This window comes from Diabrotica virgifera, chromosome 3, assembly GCF_917563875.1.
Source record: "Diabrotica virgifera virgifera chromosome 3, PGI_DIABVI_V3a".
NCBI classification, from domain to species: domain Eukaryota; kingdom Metazoa; phylum Arthropoda; class Insecta; order Coleoptera; family Chrysomelidae; genus Diabrotica; species Diabrotica virgifera.
The window spans coordinates 115,704,749-115,716,840 of NC_065445.1; the positions used below are offsets into that span (position 1 = coordinate 115,704,749).

The 12,092-nt window shown below is 30.9% G+C and overlaps 1 protein-coding gene across 1 annotated transcript in view; it reads left to right on the plus strand.

Annotated features, from left to right (window-relative positions):
* Positions 1–12,092, plus strand: part of LOC114330193 (mitochondrial carrier protein Rim2) — a 257,195-nt gene that overhangs the window by 117,901 nt on the left and 127,202 nt on the right. Inside the window, exon 2 of the mRNA XM_050646861.1 lies at positions 10,627–10,934. Coding sequence (XP_050502818.1) covers positions 10,627–10,934 — 308 coding nt within the window. The remainder of the gene's footprint in view (positions 1–10,626; positions 10,935–12,092) is intronic.

Sequence of the window (12,092 nt, forward strand, 5' to 3'; positions counted from 1 at the left end):
ACTTGCTTCTGAACTACTCACGAAAACTTTTGACTGCTCCTCTCGGCTGCCGGAAACACAATAATCCCTCTTTTTAAAACTATCTGAAAATTCAACCTTCTCTCTTTCCCATTCCAAATTGTGAAACCAATCAGAGACATTTCTTCTTCCCTATTCTTTTTTTTTTATTCGAAACACCCACTCATACTTTCAAAAATATTCCTACCATCATAATAATTACTTTCGGGAAATTCTACAAAATTTACTCGGGTTTAAACAAAAAGAGATTAAAATTCCAAACTTTCTTTACCTTAATTTTCTAAGAACTAATTACCTATGACTTCTGCCTTTCCCGTAATAAACAATCGCTTTAAAATAATAATCCTAAATAACTTTCACTTAACTTTTATTTACAAATGTTTTTAATATTCTTCATGGAAAAATTCATTAAGGAGAAACCACCTTGCGTGAAAGCTAACTTCTAATAAATATTTACAAATCAATATACAGGGTGTATCAAATTTATGTGCCCGCGTTATTAACTTACTGTCTTGGACTTTACAGAATCAAAGAGGTATTTCTTCTCGATTTGATTTGTCTCTCGTTCCACTTTTCAGCTACTCTCACTATCAACACGACCACTAGTACTTGCTTCTGAACTACTCACGAAAACTTTTGACTGCTCCTCTCGGCTGCCGGAAACACAATAATCCCTCTTTTTAAAACTATCTGAAAATTCAACCTTCTCTCTTTCCCATTCCAAATTGTGAAACCAATCAGAGACATTTCTTCTTCCCTATTCTTTTTTTTTATTCGAAACACCCACTCATACTTTCAAAAATATTCCTACCATCATAATAATTACTTTCGGGAAATTCTACAAAATTTACTCGGGTTTAAACAAAAAGAGATTAAAATTCCAAACTTTCTTTACCTTAATTTTCTAAGAAATAATTACCTATGACTTCTGCCTTTCCCGTAATAAACAATCGGTTTAAAATAATAATCCTAAATAACTTTCACTTAACTTTTATTTACAAATGTTTTTAATATTCTTCATGGAAAAATTCATTAAGGAGAAACCACCTTGCGTGAAAGCTAACTTCTAATAAATATTTACAAATCAATATACAGGGTGTATCAAATTTATGTGCCCGCGTTATATAAAAAAATAAAAATTTTATTCTATCTTTGATTGATAAATTGAAACACAATAACATTCCCGCCTTGTTTTGAGATAAAATCGTTATTAATAAGTGCAACAAAAAAAAAAATGATTTTCTCTCGACAACAACACTTTTCTATTGTGTCAAAATATTGAGTCCCATCTGAAAAACAATTGCTTCCTTTTTCCCAGTGTCTGTACTTAGGTGGGATAGGGTAAGATTTCGATCGAAAATTTCCTAAGTCTTTAACCTCAAATGAATGTTCATACTTTTTGGCTACTCTGTTTTCTTCATTTATTAAATTTTCATACTCACTCAATATTACACGCAGTTCCTTCTCCTTTTCTTCTCCCCATATCAATTTTCTTTCGTTTTCTTCCGATTCTTTACACATGTTTATTGTGTATTCTGCCTCCTCCATTTTGCATATTTCTTCTTCAAATACCACAGTTTCAATGGTATCTCTTTCGCCTTCTTTTTCTATTCTGATCTCTTCTTCTTCTGGGCTCATCTCTTCTTTTGAGGAATCCCAAGCTTCTTTTTCTTTTGTCAATCTTTTTTCTTCTTCTTCTTCTTTTTCTTCTTCTGGGCTCATCTCTTCTTTTGAGGAATTCCAAGCTTCATTTTCTTTTGTCACTCTTTTTTCTTCTTTTTCTTCTTCTGGGCTCATCTCTTTTTTCGAGGAATCCCAGGCTTCATTGTCTTTATTTATCTTCTGCTGCTTTCTCCTCTTTCTTTTCTGTCCTTGCTTCATTGCCAAATTCATTTCCACCGTTTGCTTTTTGTCTACATTATCCTTTTTCCGTTTCTCATGTTCCTTGTCCATTTCCAGAATGTCCTTTTCTTCTTCTTTTTCCTCTGTGATTTTCATCGTATTATTTTTGAAATCTATCACCACATGTTTTTCTGACAATTCATCCACTCCTACGATCATATCATGTATCATGTTCGGCATTATAACACATTGTAGTGCATAAAATTTCTTGCCCAATCGTATCCTTATTCGTATTCCTTCATTTATAGTTGCCAAAGTCCGTTTATTTGCGCCCACTAAATTTACCCTGGGAATTTTGTAAATTAAATTCGTTAAATCAAACTCTTCTATTAATTTCCTGTTAATCAATGTAATTTCCGAACCAGTATCAATCATAATTTTAATCGGTTTCTCATTGATAAAACCATTTACAAATTTTAAATTTACTCCACTGCTTTTAACATTATTTCCTGCTAATTTAATAAATTCCTTCGGGTGACAAAAAATTCCTGTTTGTTCTTTTGTGTTTAGTGAGCGCCTTCGTAAAAAAATGCTTGCTGTTCTTTTTCGCTTCTTCTTTCGTCGCTTTGTCTCTCATCCTCATATTCGCCTATTTGCGTATTGTTTACCGCTCTTCTATTTTCTCTTGGTTTGTTGGCCCCGTATCGGTTTCCACGATTTTCCTGTTCATTCATTCTATTATCATGTCTGTCTTCTTGATATGTACGGGTGTTATTTCTATTTTGATTTTCTCGATATCTGTCTTCGTTCCATTGCCGATTTCTCTGTTCACAGTTTCCTCTTCCATTGTCTTTATTTTCGTTTTCACTCCTCGGAATAAATTCTCTTCTTGTATAATCTCTCCTAAAGTTTTGTCTTCTATCTCTATAGTCTTGATTTTCGCGTTGTCTATAATTTTCTTGCGATCTTCTTATTTCTTTTTCTCTCATTCTTGCTTTTCGTATTTGTAAAAATTGGCACAAACTGTCGATATCTTTGTAGTTTTGTAACGTTATGTGATCTTCTAAGGTATCTTCAAAATGTCTGGCTATCAATTCTACTAGCTGTTCGGAAGAATAATTGTACTGTAGGTGTTTTGCATTGTTGTATAATTGTAGTGCATATGTTTTTTTCTGAAATACCCATTCTATCATGGTACCTCCCATTTTGCAACTCCTTGTTTATTTCTAGCTGTTGTATTTTTCCCCAGAAATAACTCAGGAACTTTTGTTCGAATTTATGCCAATTGTCCAATTCTTCTTTGCTATTAAACCATAAACTCGCCTCATCTTTAAGATGGCTCCTTATCGTTTCTTTGGCTGTTTCGAAGTTACCGATGTATTTTACTTTCTTTTTTAAATTATTTATGAAAATTACTGGGTGTAATTTTTTTACATCCCCGTCAAATCTTATTTTCACATCCTCTGTACTATGGATAATCGTTTCCCTTCTTTCTCCGAAATTCTGTTGCGTCTTGTTTTCGGTGACTTGTTTTTCTATTTCTGTGATTCTGTTTTCCACTTCTTCTCTGTCTACTTGAATAGCATTTTAAAACTTATTTTCCAAATTCTCTAGTTCCTTTTTCTGGTACTCCTTTAACTCCTTCATTTTATTTTGAATTTTCATTTCTTGTTCTTTCATTTCGTTCTTCATCATTGTCAAATATCCTGTTATTTCCTTTTCGTACTTTTCTATGCGTTCCTCTATTTTCTTGTTGTTCTCTTCTATTGTTTGTTTTGTTTCCTCCTGATTTTCTTGCATTGTCCTTTTGGTTTCTTTTTAGTTTTCTTCCATGACTCGTTTTGCTTTTTCCTGATTTTTATCCATTTTCTTTGATGTTTCTTCCTGATTTTTATCCATTTGTTGTTGTGATTCTTCCATTTTTTGATGTGTTTCATCCATTTTTTGATGTGTTTCATCCATTTTTCGTTGTGTTTCCCTTTGATTTTCTTCCATTGCTTGTTTCGTTTCACGTTGATTTTCATCCATTTTTTGTGACTGGAGTTGCATCAATTGTAATAATTTATCTATTTCTGATAATTCCTGTTTTTCTGTTGCCATGATTGTTGTTTCGAAAATGTCTTCTTGTTCTATATGTTTTTCTTGTTCTAAATGTTCCTCTTGTTTTTTGTTTTCTTTGCTTTTGCTTCTGGTGGTCGGCATGTAGTTAAAATTTTATCCCCGCCTGATACGAAATTCGAAAATACCTTGTATGCTGTAGAGACGAAAATTTTTCTCTCCCCAAATATAATCAAATTTATCACACAAATTTTCAAATTTAGCAAAATTCAAATCAATCAAAAATAAAATAAATATGTAAAATTGTACCTAGATAAAAAAATAATTCAAACAAAATATTTCATAAATTGTAAATATATCAACTTTTTCCGACGGGCAAATAAATTTTCCTTCACCTGTTTTTCCGTTTCCTATCCTTTCAAATTCACAACCAGAGATACTTTAATGCCTTACGTTGGTTCGCCATGTTGTTGTGATCTGCTTTCTATTACTTTGATATTAATTATTATTTATTTGATTAATTATTTAATTGTCGCAAATCATACACAAAATATTAAAAAAAAATCTCAGGGTACCTTTTTGTCATAAAAAACAAATAATTAAATTAGATTATCCTTATCCTTTCTCGTGGCTTCAGTATCTCTTAGTTGATCCTTATCGGGATAAAAATAGGAAAAGGAAATAAATAGAAATAACATAAATAAACACATACAAATACCTTTATTATCAAAAGCAATGCTCTGTAAATTTATCAATTAAATTCTGTGGGCATAATTGTCCAAATGAAACCTTTATCATATAAATTAATCTAATTGAAAAAAATATTTATCGCTTTGTTCTTGATACCATTAATAAAACAAACTAAACAAACAAATTTGGTATTCGCAAAATTACTTATACTTCCTATTAAATTTTTGAAATGTTGGAATCTTAAATGCATATGCTTTTACGTAAAAAAATTAACTTCTGATTATAAAGAAAATCTATCACATAGGTTTTTGACTGACCTTTTTGATTCACACACAATGATATCTCCTCTTGACCCAAACAGCTCCTCCTTGTTGATTATGTTAGGCTACCAATCAAAGCCCTCTCCGTTCTCAGCAAACAAGCCAGCAGGATACCAGCCACTATTTCTCCAAAACACAGGCCAGGCTTCCTTTGACCAGGACTCGTTCAATAAACTCCAAATCTCTCTCCTCTCTTTCTCGCAGCAATAATCTCCCGAGACCCAAGTATCTTTTTTACTTGGTGTCACAAATAATTTTAATAACGATAATTCTTGTAACTTACTCTCTTGGACTTTACAGAATCAAAGAGGTATTTCTTCTCGATTTGATTTGTCTCTCGTTCCACTTTTCAGCTACTCTCACTATCAACACGACCACTAGTACTTGCTTCTGAACTACTCACGAAAACTTTTGACTGCTCCTCTCGGCTGCCGGAAACACAATAATCCCTCTTTTTAAAACTATCTGAAAATTCAACCTTCTCTCCTTCCCATTCCAAATTGCCAAACCAATCAGAGACATTTCTTCTTCCCCATTCTTTTTTTCATTCGAAACACCCACTCATACTTTCAAAAATATTCCTACCATCATAATAATTACTTTCGGGAAATTCTACAAAATTTACTCGGGGTTAAACAAAAAGAGATTAAAATTCCAAACTTTCTTTACCTTAATTTTCTAAGAACTAATTACCTATGGCTTCTGCCTTTCCCGTAATAAATAATCGGTTTAAAATAATAATCCTAAATAACTTTCACTTCACTTTTATTTACAAATGTTTTTAATATTCTTCATAGAAAAATTCATTAAGGAGAAACCACTGCGTGAAAGCTAACTTCTAATAAATATTTACAAATCAATATACAGGGTGTATCAAATTTATGTGCCCGCGTTATATAAAAAAATAAAATTTTTATTCTATTTTTGATTGATAAATTGAAACACAATAATATAATAATAAAATGCCGCGTATATCGTGGATAGACAGAGTTACCAATATTGAAGTCCTACGCAGAGTTAATAAAAATGAGGAAGATAAGCAAAAACTTGTATATTTTGAACATGACAGAGTACGAATATTTTGGACATGACAAGATATAGACTGCTACAGTTGATTATAGAATGTAAAACTGAAGGTAAAAAATAAAAAATAAAATAAAAAAAGGTGGAAGTAATTAAAAAAATATGGTATGATACGGGGGGTGAGAGGGTGCCCTTTCCGGTAAGCTTAAATATGGCATAATATCTCCCCCTTTAAGTATTCTTTGACGTGTTTTTGCGTTTTTCTTCAAGCAAACCTATACGTCTCACGCAGACATTTCGACACGTTTTTTAATCTATTTAACAATTTAGTGCAAAAATGCGATTTTTTCTAATTTTCACCAATAGCTATCTATTTATACTTAAATATTAAATATATAATTTACACTTTTATAAAAAAGAACTTTTTATAATAAAATGTTTTCATTATTTTATAGGACCGAATATAAAATTATAAACTCATATAAATCTAAGAAAATATTTAAAATGGTATATACAGTGCTTTTCAGATAAAACTATCCACCTTAAATTACTTTTGATGAACCACTAATTTTTAGAAAAAAACACAAAAACACGTCAAATAATACTTAAACGGGGAGACATTACGCCATATTTAAGCTTGCTGGGAAAGCACCCTCTCACCCCCCGTATCATCCCTTAACTTTTTTTTAATTACTTTCACCTTTTTTTATTTAAATTTATGTTCTCCTCTTTATACTGATTTCAAAAATGTATAACACTTGATGCTTAAAGTAATTAGTTTATGAGAAAAATAAATACAAAATAAGAAAACTGGATTGAATAAAAAATATCTTTTTAACAATTTTATAACATTTAGAATGAACATTTCACTACCAAAAATTTTAACAATATTATTTAAAATTTTAACAATAACTATTCAAAATTTCAAAAGTAATTTTGAATAATTATTTTTAAAATTTTTGGTAGTGAAATGTTGAAAAATTGTTAAAAAAAATATTTTTTTCAATCCAGTTTTCTTGCTTTTTTATTTATTTTTCTCATAAACTAATCACTTTAAGCATCATGTCGTGTTATATATTTTTCAGTACAAAGAGGAGAATCCAAATATAAAGTTAAAAAAAGGGGAAGTAATTTAAAAAAAAATAAGGGATGGTACGGGGGGTGAAAGGGTACCTTTCCTGGCATGCTTAAATATGGCACAATGTCTCCCCCTTCAAGTATTATTTGACGTGTATTATCCATATAATAGAAGCTAAATATTGCATTGTTAGCTATTTCTGAGATATTCTGAAAATTTCAGGTGCCTAGGTAGCATAAAACTATTTTTAAAATGGATTACAAAATTTGCGGATATAGGGACAAAGACCAAGCCAGGTATATAAAAAAGAATGTGTGTGTACTTTGTACGCACGTAAGAAGTTATACTTCTATTATATAATTTCAAAGAAATAAATATACTTAACAGGTTATTTGTATTTTATTTAAATATCAAACTAACTTTCTTACCTACCACTTTTAAAAAATTTTTATTAAAACGATACCAAAAATTAAAAAAAAAGAATATAAATCGTTCGGGATTTGAACCCGGGACCTCTCGATCTCCGGTCACACGCTCTCCCACTGAGCTATATTCCCTTCGCTTTGACAGATTACAAGATTTCTCATACATACTGACAAATTTAATAGACCAAGTGAAGTATACCAAAATACTTTAAATATACTTACTATTATTATAAAATATCTTATTCCCGAGGAAGACAAATCCAAAGACACAAAAATTATAATAAATAATACATTTACTAAAAACACTAATACCTATATCCTTTTAATGACTTATTTGCGCTGACAGCGCTGATACATACATATCTTGAAAGATTAGCAACGAACTACATACTGTCTGTGTGCGCATGCGCCCGGTATTATAAAATTTCACTCTCGATCGTAAATAATTATAACTTCAAAAACGTTTTAATAAGCATTTTATAAGAAATAGAAGAACCTTCAGATTGGCGCATTCGAAAAAATTTCAAATTAATATTTCTTGCTCCAAAACAGGAAAGGAAGACAAAATCGTTAACTGTTTGTAACTTTTGTAAAAATGACCTTACACTTCTGTTATTGCTCTCAAAGCAAACAATAGCTATATGTATAGACATCCTCAAAATTTTAGCTCGATTCATAAAATTAGTTGTCAGTTATTTAAATTGTTTATACCAGAGGTCATTTTTTTAAATAATATTAAGACATAAAATAATAAAGATATGGTAATTCTAGTGGTAGGATATGAAAGGTGTAGACTTTTGTTTTAATGTTCTCCAAAGAAAGTTAAAAAATGATTAGAGTCTAAAGTAACAATAATAACTTTTAAGCTGTTACTCGTAGGCGAAATGCGTTTTCATATTTAAAAACTAACAGTTTTACATGAATTTAAACAAAATACCAAGTTATTCGAGGGCGAATAGTCGAATAGGCGAATATTATTCTAATAGGAATAAGATGAAAGCATTATCTGTGAGTTAGTGATGTTGATTATAGTTACTTCGAGTATTCGTTACAAATCGTTACCTTTGTATAAAGTAATCATTTACAGTATTCGTTACTTTGATTACTACGATAACTTTTGTTACTTTTGTATTTGAGTACCGGTAATCATATCGAGAATCGTATTTCTCAGTAGGTAGGTATTTTGTATAGGTATTCCGATATAACAATTACAATAGTCGTAGTCGTTACTCGCTCTGATACAATTGGTACGAGTACGAAGTAACGAACTAATCCGAGTAATCAAAGTAGATACAATAGTCGTTACCCGCTCTGATGTGATTGGTACGAAGTATCGAAGTAATCAAAGTATGTAGATACAATAGTCGTTACTCGCTCTAATACGATTGTTACGAAGTAACGAAGTAATCAGAGTAATCAAAGTAGATACAATAGTCGTTACTTGCTCTGATACGATTGATACGAAGTAATGAGAGTAACGATTTGCCTCTCTGTATAGTAATCGTTACTTTCGGTATTCGTAAGTAACGAGTACTTTGTAACGAATAGTTACTTCTTCAACATCACTACTGTGAGTGTTAAATATGAGGAAATGAAGATTGGTCGGACTATGTTAAGGGAAACCTACAAGTTCAAGCGTTCAAAAATGTGAATGAACTTCAAAACATTGTTTCTGTATCTCCGGTTCTAGTTGATGGATTTGGGTCTTTTTTTAATTCGTATGTAATTTTTGCATACGTTTACAGTAATCGTTGTAATTTGTTTAAACAGTTAAAAAATATTTTTTTTTTGAAAAAAATCAAGTGTTTTATTGTTATCTAATTGATTTTATACTGTATAATAAAACTTTAAGTGTTTATCTTTCATATGGAACTAATAATTACTTTTCTTAATTATTGTAAACAAATTAGCTGCGAATTAAAAAATAATTGCTACTTTTTATCTAATCGGCCTAGAATAACTAACTGCTTATTTCTTTCAAATTTTTGTAAGAATTATCAGCTTTTCAAATAAGTATTCAAAAATATTTTGTCTAAGAGTAACAGATTAAAAATAATTATTCTAATTGTTTATAAGTTAAAAATAACAGTAACTTTTCAAAACATTTTTTGATTATAAAAACTGTTTTGGCCTCTTCACCTTTACCTTTAGAAAGTCTACCTTTGATAAAGTTCCCAGGCATAGAGTTATTGTATCTTTATTATTTTATCTTATTTTATTACAAAAAAAAATGACCACCGGGATAAACAATTTGAATAATTTTAAAACTAACTGATGGATCAAGTTAAAATTTTAGGAATTTGTTAGGCACTACAAGACCCCCTACAAGCTTGTTATGAGAGCAATCACAAAAGTTAATGTTTACAAAAGTTATAAACAATTAACCATTTCGCCCTATTTTGCTGTTTTGGCAACGAAAACACTCTAATATTAGATATGGGCCATTCCACGAACATACGCCTATTTTGGATTACTTCGACAACGAATATTTTACTGTGCAACATAAAAAGTACGAAAGTAAATGGCGCTAATAATTATTCCAATAAACAACAATGTAATTTGCAATTTACTTTCGTTCTTCTTATTTTGCACAGTAAAATATTCGTTGTCGAAGTAATCCAAAACAGGCGTATGTTCGTGGAATAGGGTATAGTCAGAGATAACAACTATCAAAATATTTATAATACTGAGTGTCATAACAAATGCCAAACCTAATGAACTAATGGCGAGGACATCAAATACTATAATGATATGACGTCTGCACGTCAATGAGGGCGCGTTTTAGGCTGCCTGCTATAATTTGAATTTTCTCTCGATTTTAATCGTCTTTAGGTGCAAAGCGAAAGACAAAAAAACTTTTTTTCTTCGATATAAATTGTATGCAAGTTCCCTATTGTTTTAATAATCAAATTTGCTTTAGAAGATATTAGACGAAATAAACATTTTATGATTCATTTAACCCGTTCGCGGACATGACTGCATATGCAGACACTTACAGAGAGAAATGACTGTCTGCATATGCAATCGTGTCTGTAAATGGGTTAAGTAATGCCAAAAATAAATTGTAGTTATCTAGGATATTTATTTTATTTTTGAACCTTAAACATCATAATTTACAATATTTTTTGTTTCCTTATTCCCTCGATTTGTATCAGATCATCGTTTGTTTCAGGGTGGCTGGAACAACCGGTGCCATCGTGACCTGTCCCTTGGAAGTAGTGAAAACCCGCCAGCAATCTTCAAAAAATGGTTTCGTCGTTGTCCGTGACCTCCCCAACGTCCCCGGCGAAACAAGTCAGCCGAAAACGACGTGTAGGACCGTCCCCGATCAGAGGCGTAGGTTATGGACAACATGTCAATATAGCCGGCCTCAAGTTGTAGCTCTTTCAGGTTATTCGCTTGCCCCGGCGCAGTCCCTCAGCATAGTCCAATGTCTCAAGCATATCGTCCAACATGAGGGGCCCATGGCTTTATTTAAAGGTATGTGATTGCTTTCAGTACTTCTTAATAGTAGAAACGGAATTCGGTCAGAATGCGACGGTATTGTCCTTTTCATGAGCATTTTTGAGTGCGTAACAAATGATAGGAAAAAGGGTAAGTCCGTGATAATACACATTTATGACATTTATTCTAACATGACATTTTATTTCAATCTGACAGTTGTCACATTTTATTTTCAATTTGGAATAAAAACAAATCAAATGTGTTTCTTGCATTTATAAAATGGTATTTTCTTTGATTTGTATATTCTTATAAATTATACAGATTATATTTGTAATATTATTATCTAATTAAAAAAAATTATTTTTTTTATTATGGAGCCATCTGTCGACAACTAGAATAACTAGAATAAATGTTGTAAATGTCTGTAATCACGGACGTGCTTTTTTTTCTGTCACATACAATTTAATGCGTTAGAAAGAAATCGAAAAACTGTGACGCACTGAAAGATGATCATGAGAAGAAAGAAATCGAAAAACTGTGACGCACTGAAAGATGATCATGAGAAAAAGAATATCAATGTTTGGTATAACTCTAAGAAATTAGAGTAGCCGCTTTAAAGATAAGCACTTGGCGGTATTTTAACATCGCATTAATAATAATTGTACATTAGTCATTTTAGAATTTACAGTAAACACTTGCATATTAGTACAGTTAAAATCATTAGACGATTAGTTTTAAGCAAAGAAAAACTTTTTTTTCTGATTTTAAGGACAAAAAAAGTTAGTTCATTAGTGGAACCTAATTCAAAATTATTCTGTACATCATATTTGAAACATTCTTTGGTTAAAACATCTCATTTTTATTGGTAAAAAAATATATTAATTTGTCTGGACTAAATTACGGTTCTGTTGATATCCGAGAAGACTTAGTCTTCACACAATGTTGCCAAACTGAATTTTGTTATTTTCAGTTTAAATTTTCTAGCTGATTTCCGAGTCTACTATACAACATAGGCAGCGTTGTATTTTGTTATTCGTATGTGTAGTATGTGCTCCAGTTATTATCTTAAGTACTAGTACACTTTAGAAGACCAAAAATAAGCATTATTTCAAGATTTTTTTTCTCAGAACCTTTATTAAGAATGAACATAAAACTTTTTACATATTATTATCTAACTCTAGAGAATACAAAAAA